At 45.5% G+C, this 17,654-nt stretch overlaps 1 protein-coding gene across 3 annotated transcripts; it reads left to right on the top strand.

Annotated features, from left to right (window-relative positions):
* Positions 1 to 990: 990 nt before the first annotated feature.
* LOC101736050 (eukaryotic translation initiation factor 4 gamma 2) lies at positions 991 to 16,416 on the top strand. Of its 3 annotated transcripts, none has more exons than XM_021349108.2 (9): positions 991 to 1,147; positions 8,446 to 8,682; positions 8,756 to 9,031; positions 9,116 to 9,863; positions 9,963 to 10,066; positions 13,789 to 14,094; positions 14,166 to 14,715; positions 15,557 to 15,678; positions 15,762 to 16,416. In XM_021349108.2, the coding sequence occupies exons 3-9, from the start codon at positions 8,906 to 8,908 to the stop codon at positions 15,822 to 15,824; spliced, it is 2,019 nt and encodes a 672-aa protein (XP_021204783.2). In that variant the 5' UTR covers positions 991 to 1,147; positions 8,446 to 8,682; positions 8,756 to 8,905; the 3' UTR covers positions 15,825 to 16,416. The 3 variants fall into 3 exon arrangements, with proteins under 3 accessions (XP_021204783.2, XP_037870931.1, XP_037870930.1); XM_038015002.2 differs by lacking the exon at positions 991 to 1,147 and adding an exon at positions 1,154 to 1,290; XM_038015003.1 differs by lacking the exon at positions 15,557 to 15,678.
* Positions 16,417 to 17,654: the final 1,238 nt, after the last annotated feature.

Here is a 17,654-nt window from a genome sequence, read left to right on the forward strand (position 1 = left end):
AGCTAGTGTTAGCAAATTCTCTGAGGCTGAGTCCGTGAGCTCACCTGTCCGGGCGTAGCGGGAACAACTCCTTAGGTTACTAGTGAATAGCTAGGGAAAGAAAATCTGCAACCTCAACCTTTTTAACGGGGTGTAAAATATTAGAAGTAATTAGATTCGTCTCAGTTATGAAAGTTACATAGTGTGTATTGTCGCAGTAAGTACGAAAGAAGAAAAAGAATGATTTACTGTATTCTAATAAAGATCATAGAAACAAGATTTACAGTTCGGACCTGCATCCAAAACTAATTGATTTCATTGATAATCCGATAGTTGAAATGTGTGAAATAAAATTATGATACGAAACAAAAACCCGACTGCACATAAGAACTAACGAAGAAGCTGAAAACCAGCTCTACTATATCTCTAGGTTACTGTAATGTAAATATAACTTGAGTGCTAGTCATAGATTTAGTATTTTTAGTACAATGTGAGTGACAGTGTGATCAAACATTTTTATTTATAAACGTAAATATGTTTTTATTTTCTTTTAACTTTGGTACACAACCAACAGCAGGTCTTTACTTTGCTAATGGCTCTGCTATCAATTCCACATTAAAAATGACCTACCTAAGGATCTAAAACCTGACCTAACATTTTAAAAACAACATATTTGGTGAGAACGAGGGAGATAAAGTAGTGTGAATTATTTTCTTTTGATACCTAATTATTGATTTTTCAAGTTTAAAAGTGTAATAGTCAGAACATGTTCACCGTGAAATTTTATTTATCAGAAAAGTGCATAAACATGGGAAAATGAAACAAAGCCGCTGGATGTGGCTTCCCAAAATTTCATGGAAATCTCAGTAAATAGCCACCATTTTGCTGAGACCTTATTCATGTCATCTTATCTCGTTTCATTTAGTTTCATTCCAATTAATCAAAGTCTCAACTTCAACTCATTTTAGTCCACATATATTTTATTATAACAGAAAATCTGAATGATTAGGTTGTATGGAGTACTTACCTACGCCTTTCCTGGTAGAAAAATGGAAATGCTACAACTTATGTGGAATAATGGCAACACTCGTCAGTTGCGTGCGTGCGAACGAGTTGAGCTGTTGTGTGGCAGTTCGCGTACTTTCAACAAATTGACTTTCAACGCCTCGTAAGTTTGAAAAATTAATACTGAAATGGTGTATTTAGTGTCATACAAATCACAGTGTATGTGCAATTAGTGTCAATGGAGCATATAATCTCTCCAGGTTGAGAAACCATCAAACGATTAGATCGTGTCGATGCGTCACCTTTGTGAGCCATTTTAAACATTTCCTCATTAGTATTACTCTGAAAGCCCGTTTACCTTCTGAAATCACCAATATACATTTTTTGGATTAGTGGAAATCAATAGATACTTTATTGATTATTAAACAAAGTGTTGCACAGAGCATTCTAACCTCGCTACAAAAGACAGATGTTCAGTGGCGTTAGTTAGTAGACTGAAGCTGCCGACGATCGCGTCCTCCGCTTCGCCATTTCCCCCGCATTACTGTTATTCGTGCACTTTTCACGTTTCATAAAACGCTGAATCTGAGACAATTACTTAGTGTCGCTTGAATGGAGATTTGTCTTTGCCAAGATTGCTAGTATTATATTTAGTGGCTTAGTGAATTCATTAACGCCCTTTACACTACGTTATTTACCATGCCCATAATGATATGAAGCAAGTCTGAAAAAATGTCATGTTAAAATTTTAATCTTGGATTTGAGAAAAAAAAACAATTTTAAATTAATTAATTAATTAAATTAAATAATTTATTAAATAACAACATTTATTTTAAGCAATGAGAGTGATTTAAATTTCACTGTAATTGAATGATATCTCTACAAAAATGAATAACAAACACCTTGATAATATTGTCAATCTCATAATAACTATGAATTTATTGAATAATCATAATAACATAACCAACAATAAATAGTGCTCCATTTAAAAATAAAACAAATCAGGTGTTTAACTGTTTTGTTTCTTTCACTCGAAAGACAAGAAACACTATTGTGTATCTTAGTCTCTACATTTTAGACTATGTATAGTCTGATCAATACTTGGCCTGTGCTCTACTTATAATTTGATATTGTAATTATTTATCAACAATTCTCTTATATAAACAACAATAAGCAAGCAAGTTACTATTCCATATAAGATTGGGATGTCAACATGGCTAAGTAGATATGTTTCTTGAAATGACAGCATTTTAATTTGTATAAAGCTAATTTAAGCAAGAAAGTTTAATGTTAATGTGTAAATAGTTCAGAATATTTCTAATAATTTAGTGCATATAAACATTTAGTGGACTGCTACAGGCTGATGATAATGTTGATGAAACAATTAGAACCATTCATGCTGTTGCAACATCTGAGATTTACTACTTTTAAGACGATTATGACATCTGAATGTCTTGATGGTTGTTGTGATGGATACAATTCATAACATTATTAGAACATTTGAAAGTGACTATGGAATACCATTGTTGCTGTCTTGTTTAGAAAGAACTATTAAGGGACATAAACTGGATTATAATAATGCCACCCGTGGCTTTCCAGAACTCTCTTTGTATAAATCACACTAAATAAAAAAACCAACTCATGGTGGTTTTGACATGAAAAAGATTTATTGAAAATAATTTGGTGAGGGTCTTGAACAAAAGGAGCCCTGCATTTTACTGTTACGGCACTTTTGTGCTCGTGGGCCAACATTTTCATTGTCATGACATGTCCTACAAGAATTTTAATGATGATAATTTTTTTCTTGAATGTATTTACTATGGCGTATCACAATGCACTTAATAACACATGTTATTGTTCCACGGATGAATCTGTAGTCATAACTATTAAAAAAGAAAACATTGATAGTTTTGTATATTAATAAGTAACCATGAAGGTCGTTTTTGCGTATTTGGCTAGTTTTCAAATATAGCATTATGTAATTGATTAAAGTCGGGGTAGATGGGTTCAGTAGGCGAAGCAGGCAACGCCTGGTCACATGGGGCTTGCAGAGGTGGAAGAGTGGCGCAGAGGGCGGAGGGGGAACTGGGTCAATGGTAACATAGTGGGCCGCCGCTCCATCGAGCCGGTGCAAGTGGGTCGCGCACCCCTCTGACCCGACCCTTCGTTCTGCCTTGCGCTTTTATTGACGAATACGCGACCCTGGTGAAGAGTCCGACGACTCTTGTCAGGATTTATATTAATTACTAGCTGACCCGGCTGACGTAGTGCCTCAATCGATAAATAAAAGACTTAAACTTTTGTATAAAATAAACTTAAAACAAACAAAAGGAATGCGTCCGACGGGGGATACATCAAAGGAAAAACAAAATTGTTATTTTTATTTAATTCTGAGCATTTTCATATTTATATACCTTTTAAACCCTCTCTGGACTTCCACAAATAATTCAAGACCAAAATTAGCCAAATCCGTCCAGCCGTTCTCGAGTTTTAGCGAGACTAACGAACAGCAATTGATGTTTATATATAATATACAGATTACGTTACTGCTCCCCAACACCTTTTTGTCCTCGTCGACAAAAATCATATACATGAGTGATGGTATAGTGAGACATGAATATTAATTACGAAAGGGCAACATGCAACGGATGTTTCGAAAATAGAAGTTGAACATCCATCACGTAATTAACAGAAAATCTTTGTGAGAAACGTATTTGCAACAACAACACCTCCACCAGCTCTCATCACAGCGTTGCTCAACTGTATCACATCGCGTGTAAATAATATTATTTATTTATCACGTCGCCCTCAAAGCTCGAGCCCCCGTGTTGAAGCTATTCCCCGTCGCGCGACCGTCGCAAGTAGATACCCGTTTTCTTAGTTACGGACAGTGAGAGTTCAAAAAACTGTTGTTAACATTCAATCTCTCTAGACTATGTTGAAACATACGATTCAATACGATGGCTGACTGCGGATCCGCTGCGCAGCGAGTGCTGAAGGTCCGATACGTTCTTAGTAACCGAGTCGTCGTGTGGGGATGTGCTGTAGCCTTTATATGAGCATTGGTCGATCACCTGGCGCGCGACGGCTAGAACCCGTGAGATCGAGCCACGGAACATTCAACGTGCACGCGATCTGTCTCCTATCAACTTTGCATAACAAAGAAAATCTGTCCGATTATACTATTTAAACACGTTAACAAATGACCGATTACAGACGGACACGTACTCACCGCGACGTATATATATTCCTCAACAAGGCTTCTTTGTTAATGAATTATCGCAAACCTATTCTAATACATTAAAGTAGAATCAACAAAAGCTTTGTCGTAAAAATAAAATATGGGAAATGTATTACCTAGATCATTCTATAAATATATGTATATAATATGTAGTATGTACATAGTATGTGATATTACTAGTACGGCGAGTATGTAGTGCACGTACTTGTGTAGGTCGCGAATGAGTAGCGGTGACGTAGGTACGTAGTTTCGCACCTCTGCTCACGACCGGCCGTAAGATTATCGAAAATCAGTGAGGTGCGGGCGGGGGCGGGGGCGGGGGCGGGGCAGGGGCGGGTCGACGACCGCGCCGGGATGCGCTGGGGCTCGTCGCGCGGAACGTCACTAAGGGATGATCGCGGCGCGCGGGTTCACTGACCCCGCGTCCGTGTCAATAAACGCATAATATTATACTGTTCACCTTTGCAAGATCTCTCTAATTAACGGACGCGTAATTTATGTTCTTTACCTGTCTTGCTTGTTGGCTGCCCCATAAGCATCGGTTGCAGGGCCACTAGCATAATAACAACATTCGTATCTTATGAAAGGGACGGAGGGCACTACAATTTCGTCGAAAATCTCCGTTACATTTTGTATCGTTGTTAGTGACTCATTTTTTTTTTTTTTTTTTTTTATTGCATAGATGGGTGGACGAGCTCACAGCCCACCTGGTGTTAAGTGGTTACTGGAACCCATAGACATCTACAACGTAAATGCGCCACTCACCTTGAGAAATAAGTTGTAAAGTCTCAGTATAGTTACAGCGGCTGCCCCACCCTTCAAACCGAAACGCATTACTGCTTCACGGCAGAAATAGGCAGGGCGGTGGTACGTACCCGCGCGGACTCACAACAGGTCCTACCACCAGTAAATTTTTCAATCGCGTGGATTTCCTTCCGAACGTGCCCTCGTATAAATACCTGCCCATACCATAATTGACACTCCATTACGTAGGTACCTCTTTTCAAATCAATTTGTATTATGATTCTTCTGTCGTCTGGCGCCTGGCTTCACACAAATATGTCTGAATAGACCTTGACTGTGTGCTCTGTCATTCTTAGTTTCGTGAATGGAAGCAAAATTGTCCCTGGCTACTCGATGGCATGTGGCAAGAAAGGGCGGCGTCAAGCCCCAATCCGGCCAATTCATATTCCAGAATTTTTCATAGTTTTTGCGTTTATTGCAACCCCTCGGATTTCTTGGAACTTCGTTTTTACCGAAAATGAAGTTAAGGTTTAATTTGTAAGTACGCCGGTAGCGAGGAACAGGTCCCCTCTGAGCACAGCTTTCATTCTACGTCCCTGTCCCGCGAGTCTGCTACGGTCTGCCCATGCGTCTTCACAACGCCATTATGCACAATAGACTCGTAATGTGTCGGCAACACATTTGTGTCCGGTTTCAATTAAGGTAGCCGTCCTAGAAACTTATTGCAAGAAAAATATACAACTACATGTGTATGCTTCAACTGAAATATTATTAGAACGTATTAATATATTTAACGTAATTCATCGAAGAAAGTGAAACGATAAGAAGACGAAGGTGACACTGTGTCGGCGGCGGCGGCGGCGGCGACCTTGCAGCAGCCGCGCCCGGGCCGCTGGGCGTCCGCCGGCCGACGACCCGCCGATACTCGTATCGACCGTGCACGCCCGCTCTGCTCTCGTCAACTCTCCAGATTGGAAAATGCTCTTTCTGTCTACAATAATGCAATAAACAAATACATATAACATACACGTAATAATTAACAGTAATGCGGCACTCAGATTTTGAATTACATCTTTACCTTTTAATTATTTATTCGTTGACTTTAATGAAATTCGCTCTACAATTGGACAGTACTGAAAAGCCGATTTGAGTCATCTCTCGAAACAGTCACAAAGATCGACTTTTGCGTAGCGCCTAACTAATTGTGTGGGATGAATGCACACGGGGGTTCCGCTAACCGGTGAAAGCTGAGGATAGAATACACAACCGAAATCGATGGCAATGCAAGCGCGACAAGAGGCGGTAACATAAACGCTGCATAGATCTGCTACAATTGGTTACTTCAATAATAATATACCACGCACCGCCCGCCACCGGAGTAGAGTTCATCTGTACTAACTGGAGCCACTGCGTTCATCCACATTGCGTTTCCAGAGATCTTTTTTGCCACGTACTATCCGGCTTTAGAATGAGCTCCCCTCTACGGTGTGTCCCGAGCGCTATCACATGTCCTTCTTCAAACGAGGCTTGTGGAGAGTACTTTACAGTAGGCAGCGGCTTGCCTCTACGCTGGTCCATGAGCGACGGCAATCACTCACCATCAGATGGGACTACACGGGCAAAAAAATAAAAAAAATAGTGGCTATACGTACCGGATCGAGAACGGCAAAATAAATCTGCCCCAATTTTGTGTCGGTACCGTACAGAAATGAACATTTAGCAAATCGCAAGAATTCTGGGCTTTGTGAACGAACTACGAACAGCTCGCCACGACTGAGCTGCACCAATCAACGCCATTACACTAACGCCTACAGAAGAGCTCTAGAAGGCAACAATGTGTTGAATAAGTGTATTGACAGAACGATAGAGCCACGGACGGCTACAAGCATCCGATGTGCTTGCTATATAGCGTATTGACAGAACAAATTGTGTGATCGCACCCGCCTCCAATTGCTTGTTCGGCAATGAATCATGATAGAAATGACGTCACCGACGGGACACGTTCGAGCATGTTCCTATACCTCGCAATCCTCCTGTACTCGTACCTTCACATACATATACACAAAAGTCATTGTTTAAAATTGAACTTCTGATTCTGGTTCTTAAATATTATTATTCTTTTTATTCATAATTACCATTCTATGAGTATCGCACTCTTTAAAGTACAAATAAATTTTCATCGATGCTCTTACCGACACCGTGCAGACGACGCGACGTCGCGAGCGCCGCCGGCTTCCGAATAAGTTTCTGTCAAGTACGATACGCGGCAAACATGGCAACTGTTGTACTCGTATTCTTTAAATAAAGTAATGTATGTACTTGCTACGCGTCTATTCGACCTAAGAATAGTGACATGAATCGATCAGGGTCAAGTTCCTCTTTTGTGACGTCGCGGTAGAGTTGTGTGCGTAGTCGAAATTAACAAGAGATTGTGCAATCGATGCGAAGGCTTTGTGCACTGTACGAGTATATGACGATAATATGATATCAAGTGTATCGGTTTAATGATCTATCATTAGTAGCTAATTAAATAGTTAATTGAAAACTCGCAAATAATCTGTTTTATTTTTATAAATTAATATATCCGAAAGCATAGTGTACAATTTAAAATATAAAAGCTAATGTGTACAAGTAAATTTCCACCCGATGACAAATAGTGTTATCCAGCTTATAATATACTTAACACTCCTGTTTTTCATACTAAGACCTTAATATCTTTCTTTTCGGGCAGAGGACCGAACCTCACACATGAGGTTTCCGCGCCTCGGGGGTGCCAGCCGCCGCCGCGTCGCCTCTTCCTAGGAGGATAGCTAGTGCGATAGAGTGGTCGTAGCGTGCGATGCAGCCTCGACCCCCTCAGGTTGTCCCGTGACCATCACCTGAAGGAGATTGCCTCCTCACAGGGTCGGAGCTGAACGAACAACTTCCTCTGAACTCGGCACGGCGCCGAGAGGAAAGAAGAGGTCTCCCTCTACTAGTCCACCGTCTCTATCTGCAAGATGGTGGACTCGCAGAGGACTACAATCGTGTACCAGATCTCGTCGCTGCCGAGCAAGTTAGTAATGACGGTCGGCAGCAACAGAGTCAGTCCTATCACCGGACGAGGACGCGGCGCTACTGTACCTCGGAAGCGCAGAATTCCGCAAACGTGTACTCCGCCGTGTCCTGTTCGCAACCACTGCAGTGGTGGCTAGAGTCCAAGAGGACTGGGTGGATTGTCGCCTGTAGACGGGTCCGCCAGGCGGTGAGACCATTACTCACCCGTGGAGTGGAGATCATAATCACCACGCGAAATCCGAAAGCGAAACCCCCTCGTCCCCCCTGTAGTGGTCGCGCACTCTCGACTGAGAAGAGACCTCAATACCTGCCGTGACCGTAAATTTCAAAGAAAATTACAAATCAGATAGTAACGGTGGCGCACTCACGATGAACCTTTGTGAACACGAATAATGTGATGCGATGTGGTGTGCACGCAGGCTATCTTCGCGTAGGCGTACACACACGAAGCAGAGACGGCAGCGGGCGGCGACAGCGGCACGCTCGCGGGAGACAGCACCGGCAGCAAGACGGACAGCGCGCGGCAACCGGGGCCCGCGCGCATCGCCTCGGGGCGGACGCCAGTCCCCCCGCGGCGACGCTGGGTCCCGCCCTCATCACTCAGACATCACGACGTGCCCGACGGAGATGCCAAGTACGACATCATATTCCGCAAGGTATGATGCATCCAGCTCCTTCCTCAGGTATCCAACTCTCCTCATGCTTTCTGACCGGCCGTCCTCTGTGTAGGTTCGTGGTATTCTCAACAAGCTCACGCCGGAGAAATTTCAAAAGCTGAGCGATGATCTCCTCGGGCTCGAATTGGACTCCGACAGGGTCCTCAAGGGCGTCATCCTTCTCATTTTTGAGAAAGCCCTGGACGAGCCTAAGTACTCGTCGATGTACGCACAGCTCTGCAAGCGGCTCAGCGAAGAGGCTCCCAACTTCGAGCCGCCGGGTCAGCCGTGCACATTTAAGCTTTTGTTGCTTAACAAATGTCGCACTGAATTTGAAAATCGGACGCAGGTAACGCATACTTCTGATCTGGTTTTGTAAGTTAAACGCACTCACATCTGCTTTCATTGCCTTAATCGTTGGTCTCCCTTCCAGGCGTTCGCCGCTTTCGAAGATAAAACGTTATCGCCGGAAGAGGAAGAAAAGAGACACCTCGCCAAATGCAAGATGCTCGGCAACATAAAGTTCATCGGAGAGCTGGGCAAGCTCGAAATCTTGTCCGAGTCAATATTGCATCGATGCATTCAGAATCTGCTGGCGCGCCGCGCTGCCGCCGAACATCAGGAGGACTTGGAGTGTCTGGCGCAGCTCGTGCGTACGTGCGGCCGCGTCCTGGATTCGGAGCGCGGCCGCGGCCTCATGGAGCAGTACTTCGCGCGCATCGAAACGCTCTCCCAGTCCAAGGAGCTGGCTCCGCGCATCCGCTTCATGCTGCGCGATGTCGCCGAGCTGCGGCGCGGCGGCTGGGTGCCCCGCGCGGCGGCGGCCGGGGAGGCGCCCGTGCCGATGGCGCAGCTGCGAGACGAAGAGCTGCCCCGGCGCGAGCCCCTGTTCCGGCGCGCTCGGCCGCTGGACGAGGTGCTGGCCCAGCTGCACCTGCCGGGCGCCGCGCCGGACGCGCTGGCCTTCCGGCGCTCTTCGCACCTGCACCTGTCGACGCCGCACAAGACGCCGCCCCCCGCCGCGCACAAGGAGTCCCGCCCGAAGGCTCGGCCGGCGCTGCACACGCACTTGGCCGACCTGCAGATGCGCCCGGCCGCCAACTCGCTCATGTTCACCGCCAACAAGCTGTCCAAGCCGGCGGGCCCGCAGCACCACGCGCCGCTGCCTCCCGTGCCGCAGAGTGAGTGCGCGCCGCCCCCCGCCCCCCGCCTCCTCGCCCCCGCCCCCTCGCCCCCCGCCCCCGGCCCCGCACTAACCCCGCCTCTTGTCTCGTCCGCAGACGCGCTGTCGCCCTCGTTCGTGAGCTCCGCGCCGCGCTACAAGGAGCCCGCCATCACAATCAAACCGGCGCCGGATAAAAAAGAGAAACCTAAAAAGGACAAGGTAAGGGATGTGCTACTCGAATAATCTGCATTCTTTAATCAGACATCAAACTTTTACAGAGACTATGAGAATTGGTACATAGCGCTCCTTTGAGCTCTTCGATTCGTTGTTAGACTCAGCGAACCCTGCTCGTGTCGGGGCTCGTGTAGCCCGCGAGCCCCCCGGCTGCCGGGTCTTCTTTCAAAATTCAAACATTTTTTACGATTTTAATCTCGCACATATTCATTTTATTTTGTTATTTGTTATATCTAATATTATAAAGCTGAAGAGTTTGTTTGTTTGAACGCGCTAATCTTAAGAACTACTGGTCCGATTTGAAAATCAGTGTCAGATAGCTCATTTATTGAGGAAGGCTATATATATATATTTTTAGCAACGGCTTAATAATTTGAATAAATAAATAAAATACAAAAGTGGGTTGGAACGATCGACACAGAATATTAAATCTAAGACAAGTGAACGCTGCGCGCGCTTCCAGCAAAAGTGATCCGAGGTGGCGTGATGTCCCCGCTGGTCGGTCGGTTGCCCCTCCAGATGACGTCACGAGTCCACGTGAGTGCTCGTCGTCAATGGCTCCGCCCATCGACTTTGACTTAAGAGGAAGTCGCCTCTAATACGGCCTCTCCTGACTGGTGGACGTCCACGTTCACCTCGATGTCATGACCGTCTTCAATCTCTGACGATGCAGGACTCACTGTGTGCACAGCGTTGCTATCGGGGTGTTCTATGATATCGTCATAGAAATAGATTATTTGCATTACAATCATGATTTTGGTACCGTGAACCATTAGTAAAAGTTAGTAGTTTTTGTGAGCATTTTACATCACATTTCAGTGTGTTCATGTATAGTAGGCTCTTGTTGAGTTACGTTAGATGTACTGACGACACGGCACTGTTACCATATCGGGTGTATAATATACTGTGAGAGTAAAGTCTGGTTGACATGGCCAAGTTAACATGTCAAGCTAATACACTCGTAACGTGAACTGCGTTACCACGTCACACCTTTACGTGAACTTTGTTACCACGTCATAACATATACGTGAACTATGTTACCACGGTACAACATCTACGTGAACTATGTTACCACGTAAATCTCTGCGTGAACTATGTTACCACGGTACAACATCTACGTGAACTATGTTACCTCGTAAATCTCTGCGTGAACTATGTTACCACGTTACAACATCTACGTGAACTATGTTACCACGTAAATCTCTGCGTGAACTATGTTACCACGTTACAACATCTACGTGAACTATGTTACCACGTAAATCTCTGCGTGAACTATGTTACCACGTTACAACATCTACGTGAACTATGTTACCACGTAAATCTCTGCGTGAACTATGTTACCACGTAAATCTCTGCGTGAACTATGTTACCACGGTACAACATCTACGTGAACTATGTTACCACGTAAATCTCTGGAAGCATGCAGTCAACCCCAAGAATGTTTGACATTACGCGTCACTGGTGACTCAACTAGTGCCTGAACCCTACGAGGACTCGGCCTAACCTGACCTCCACCAAAAATTAAATCAAATCGTGAATCTGTAGATTAGCGTTCGCGAGTCAACCAGAGGGCCCATTATGCCCCGTATCATTATTAAAGTTCCGAGTTTGTCAGTCAGACCTCTGACCATCTTAAGACAGAGCAACGATCTCCTGGCGCACTCGACGTATGAGGCAAAGCAATCTGATGCTAATTGCATAGCATTATAAAGAATATTGGCATACTCTAACTTTCGCGGACACAACGGCTTAAAGTCTTTTACGAAGTTACCCCACGTCCGGTCACTAGACAATCACACGTGTAACCAAGTACGCTCATCACTCTTAAGACAGCCCAAAACTCGAGACAAATACTCAGTGCCTTCCCAGTTAAGGATCTAGCCCATTCTACTTCCTTACACAATGTGTCTATGTATTGCACGGCAGGGTAAAACTTAGAAATAAGGTAACCATGAGCTCGATCTGAATTTACGAATCTAATGGATTCGGTTAACTTCCGTGCTGATGTGGTAGTTGCCTTTTTATTGTCACAACGCGTGGTGGAACTATTTTACATCTATTCTCAAACGCGGGTACAATCGACACGGCGATGGAACAACACGGCGTCCCGTTTGCATGATCACCGACCTGGACAGTCGGACTGTTGTCTAATTGACGTATTGATGGAGTGTGCCGACTAGCAACATTTTGAACCCTTCGAATGCTATTTCCACCCATCGAAACTGAGCATTCAGTCTCGAGCATGTTCTATCGCGTCAATAAAGATAGACCGTAAGGTCGGTTGTGATAAAGTCGTTGAGCTAGTTACTTGGTGATTTATTACATTTCATAAGAGGGTATCCGACAAAAAAAAATCTACTTCGCACCAAGAATCGATATCATTAACGCTGGGGTCAAAATTAGAAATATAAAAATGGTTCGACCTTACTTTGGACAGTGCACTTAATGCTCCGATGATCCTGTCTGTAGCGTCGTACGCGCGGGACTCTGACGGCGGCGGTGATGTGATTCCCAACGCCACCACGGGTCCGGCGCCACCACCGTCCGCGGTCGAGGGACGTGCGTCTTCTATCTGCGACCCTAGCGGGCTCGACTCACGCGCAACGTTCACATTTGAGTTTTAAGCAATTAAACGCGCCAATATTATTCTCCAATATTGGTCTCGAACATTCGGCGAATGCGAGCGTCCTCCTACCCTGCTTCCAGTTACACGTAGGTATATCGGTCATTACGTTGTTAATTTAATGCAAATTTTAAAAATAAACTGTACGCCAGGATAACCCAAAAGCGGATAGGGCACAAGCCCTATCCCACTTCTGATTTTAGCAACGGCTTAATAATTTGAATAAATAAATAAAATACAAAAGTGGGTTGGAACGATCGACACAGAATATTAAATCTAAGACAAGTGAACGCTGCGCGCGCTTCCAGCAAAAGTGATCCGAGGTGGCGTGATGTCCCCGCTGGTCGGTCGGTTGCCCCTCCAGATGACGTCACGAGTCCACGTGAGTGCTCGTCGTCAATGGCTCCGCCCATCGACTTTGACTTAAGAGGAAGTCGCCTCTAATAATATAATATCATGCTAAGACCAAAACAAGCGGAGCACCAATAAAAAATGTTTCATATCAAATCAAAATTATGGTCGAATTGATAACTTGATAACTTGATAACTGATTGAAGTCGGTTAAAAAGCGTGATTTTGGTTCATTAAATAGCTCCTTAACATTCTATTATTCAAAAATATTTTCACTTTCTACTTAAATAAAGTCGCGGGTAAAATTTAGCGTTATGCCAAAGTAACTATTCCACGCGGACGAAGTTGCGGGCAAAAGCTATTTTATTATATATTGCGTTTACGTTATATATCAAACTTTGAATATTGTACTATAAAGTTATTTATTGACATTTGTTTCTTTGCACACCAAGAGAGTTAACAGTGTCTTGAGGCTTGGCAGCTTGCGTTGGGGTTTCATCTTGACCAGCTAATACTAGCTTCGTTCGAGTTTGCCATTGTTGAAGCGCAATGACGAGCCAGGTCGTTGGACGTCGCCGCGCTCTTCAGCAATTAAGTTTTGTTGTTCACGAATGACTTCCGCGATGAAGGAATAACACAAATTTACCTTATTTTTGGTGGTGGTGTCGTGAGCCTCCGCGGCGCTCTCTGCTTTTCACTTTCTATGGATTGAAGGAAGATGAGCGGCTTCCAGGGCGTGAGCAAGGAGGAGGCGTGCAAGCTGGCGGCGGAGGCGGTGGAGGCCGTGGCCGCGGACGGCGAGGACGGCGAGCTGGGGCTGGCCGCGCTGCGCCGCCTCGACGACGTGCCGGAGAAGGTGCTGCGGAGGGCGCTCGCCGGCGCGCTGGAGGCCGCGCTCTGCGCCGAGCCGGGCCGCGAGCTGGCCGCCGTGCTGGTCGTGCGCCGGGCCCGCCGCGCGCCGCACTCCGACGCCCTGCGCGCGCTGCTGCCCCAGCACCACCCGCGCCTGCCGCTGCTGCTCGCGCACGCGCTCACGCAGGTACCCGCCGCCCCCACCAGAACTCGTACCGTTCAAACGTTAAGGTTTAACCGAAACTATTTGCTATTCAGAAATTGGTCACCTTGAGCGAGATCGGGTCGTGGTGCGAAAGCGAACAACACCACCCGCTGCTGCTCGAGGTGCTGCAGGAAGTCCGCGAGCTGGTGGGCCTCGAGCGGCTGCGGCAGCTCTGTGCCGAGAGCAAGCTGAACCTGTGCGCGCACGCCGGCGTCGGGGCGGACGGCGCGCTGGAGGCGCTGGAGGCCCGCGGGCTGGCCGGCCTGGTGCCGCAGCTGCAGGTGCGCGCGGCGCTGGCCCGCCAGCTGGCCGCCGAGCCCGCGCCGCAGCCGCTGTACCGCTGGATCAAGGCCAACGTGGAGGCGGCCGTGCGCCACACCGGCGGCTTCGTGTCGGCGCTGGTGGGCCTGCTGGCCGAGCACGTCACGGCGGGCGCAGACTCCGCGGCCGCCGCGCCCGACAAGGCGGCGCTGGAGCGCGAGAAGGCGCTGCTGGAGCCCTACGCGCCGCTGCTGCGCGCGCTGCTGGACGCCCGCCTGGACCTGCAGCTGGCCGCCGTGTACGCCGTGCAGGTGCACGCCCACGCCCACCACTACCCCAAGGGTCAGTGTCCCTGGACAATGTTTCTGCTTAATGCGAGCTGAATGCCCAGCTCCTGAATCCTCAACCTATAATATTAGCGCGCGGGAGCTGCGCGCCGGTCGGCTGTGGCGGCGCCTCCGAATGCGCTGCGAAGTGTTGAAGGTACCTACCTCTCGGTTTTGCAATATGAATATTAGAGTCTTAGATAGATTCAATTAAATTATAATAATTTATTTATAAATATTTGTCCCGACAATTGCAACATGGAGCACAACTTGGGGCATTCAGCTCACTGTAGGGTACTTACAGGTTCAAAACCCTCTTTATTATTGCTGCCTACCCGTGCACGTGTGGCGTATGCCGATGGATGAACACGAAGCAGCTTCTGAAGCATATTCATAATTTGATAACTTTGCCAATTCCAATTTCAATGAGTTTTATATTTCAATTCCCCAAGATTACGGTAGACATTCTTAAGATTATCAAGACAAGTGTATCAATAGCAGTGACGTCACATGCTCGGAAGTGCTGACCCCGTTACCGAAACGAGCTTAACTGTGTTTTTTTAACTTTTAGATTTACTATATCTAACTTACGTTCAGAAAGCTTGAATTGAAAGTGACTCGACCTGCAGCTGTGTTATATAAAGCCATCGACAACATTTCGTAACTTCAACCTGCTGGCCTCCTTGTCTTCCCTCTCTCAGCAGTCGTCGGCACTGTTCCCTTGATAGTTTAATTGCTCAAGGGGCAACTGGAGCTGGTCATCGTGTTGAATGTGTAATGGTGCGGACAGATCTTACAAAGCAGGAGACCTGTGCCGATAAGGCCGATTAGACTACTCGAACCCCGACGTCCCGCAGGCATGCTGCTGCGCTGGTTCATGTACCTGTACAACATGGAGGTGTGCGAGGAGGAAGCGTTTCTGCGCTGGAGAGAAGACGTGACCGACGCGTACCCGGGGAAGGGAGAGGCTCTGTTCCAGGTGCGTGGGGCGCGCGGGGCGGGGCGGGTCGGGGTTGGGGGCGGGGGCCGACTGGCACTAACGGCTCGGTTGTCTGGTTGCAGGTGAACACGTGGCTGACGTGGCTGCAGGCGCAGGAGTCGGAGGAGGAGGAGGCGGACGAGTAGCGACCGGCCGCGACTGCCGCTTTTGTTTCGCGCTCATCTCATTATATAAATAAAGTAAATATGATTAAGCCGAATAGTTAATACCCCGGCCCCCGGGGCCCCAGTGCGTCACATAGGACAATTTTTAGGTTACAACGTGAACGAATATATTAGTATCTCGAGATAATTTTTTGTAGGCCTTTACTCGATTTTGATACTTTTACAAATGTATACAATTGTAGTGTTCGTTTGGACGTATGGTTGCACCCCGGCCTGCCCCCTCCCGTTCTGAGCGTGCTTTAGTTGAAATTGTATAGAATATATCGATGAAGAACTTAAATCAATTTTATAATTATCATGATCGTTTATTTTCAATGCTAAATGGATTTAGTGGAATAACTCAGAGAATGCTTAAATTTCACAATATTATCAAATTTTAGAATTTATAACTACTTAGATAAATTAAAAAATGTGAATCGGTTTCCTCGGGCATAAGAAGTGTATGTGGAATGAGTCGTAACGAAGTTGTGAGATGTTTGCATAATATGCAAGTTTATATAAGTACCATCAGTCAATATGTATTCAGGATGAAATAAACTTCAGTGTAATTTATTGTCAAGTGTTTTATTATCATTAACTTTAGTCTCTGTGGTAATCCCGAAACATCCTCGGACTCCACTTAATCAAACTAAATTACTACTATGGACAAATTATGGGAACTATAGTAGAGCTATTTTGTCGCTGCAATTTGGGTCATAAAACACAGCCGGGCTAGGGCGGTGAGCATGTTGCGCGGGCGCAACGCCATTATCGATAGAAACAAATGAGTCATCGAAGACAGTCATAGTATATATTATTATGTCGAAGAGAAATTTGTTTTTGTGCATTCGTTCTCTGAATTTCTTTAGTGACACAATGGCTACTCCTTTGTTTTGTACCAAAACGACACAATTTATTCAAAATAATATTTTGCCTGTTGGCATCAATATACCAGCACAAGCACGTGTTGTTATCAACAATGTTTTAAATTTTTTCACTGAAATGAAAATAGATTCTAACAAGTTACAAACTGTTAATTTCTGCCGTTCTCGTGAACTTGCTGCGGCGATATGTGGTGTGAGTGTTAGAACGGTCGACAAAATTAAAAATGAGTGTGTAAAGGGAGAAGTTAGCTCTCCACGAGAAAGGGTCAATCGGCCTTGTACAGTAACTGCGTTAGACGACTTTGCAAAAGTGTAATTAAACAAATAGTGTCATCGTTTTATTGCGACGGTGAATATCCTTCCACGGCTATGCAATTTCATTTAGATTGCAATCTTCTTCCTCTTCTTCATCCTCCTTTTCTTGTGTTTGAAGCACAGACTCGATGATAGCTTGATCGTCAATATTCACATGAGTTTCCCGTGCTTAGTAGAGGACTACTTAGCACAGATGGTCAAGCAAATGCTTTGTTTCTATGTTCCTACACAGATGGTCAAACAAATGCTTTGTTTGTTTGTATGTACATACAAACAAAGCATTTGCTTGACCATCTGTGAATGTAAACAAAAGATGAGAAAGCTTAATAGTTTTATGAAAGAGTCTTTATGCCTTTGCCGACTCAATACCAATATCCGTAAGGGGTTTCTGGGAATCTGTCATAAATGGTTCATAAAAACAAGTCACTATACCCGAAATTGACGCTATATCCAAAGTCGCTATAACCGAATGAATTTTCTAGGAAAGTATGCTTTAAATTCAAGGGACGTAAATGTGACTTCGCTATAACCAAAAAGTCGTTATAACCGAAGTCGTTATTAATGAAACCAACTGTGACTTGTTGTATTCTAAACTTTTGTACTTATACGTTGC

Source organism: Bombyx mori, chromosome 13 (assembly GCF_030269925.1).
Source record: "Bombyx mori chromosome 13, ASM3026992v2".
Lineage (NCBI taxonomy): Eukaryota > Metazoa > Arthropoda > Insecta > Lepidoptera > Bombycidae > Bombyx > Bombyx mori.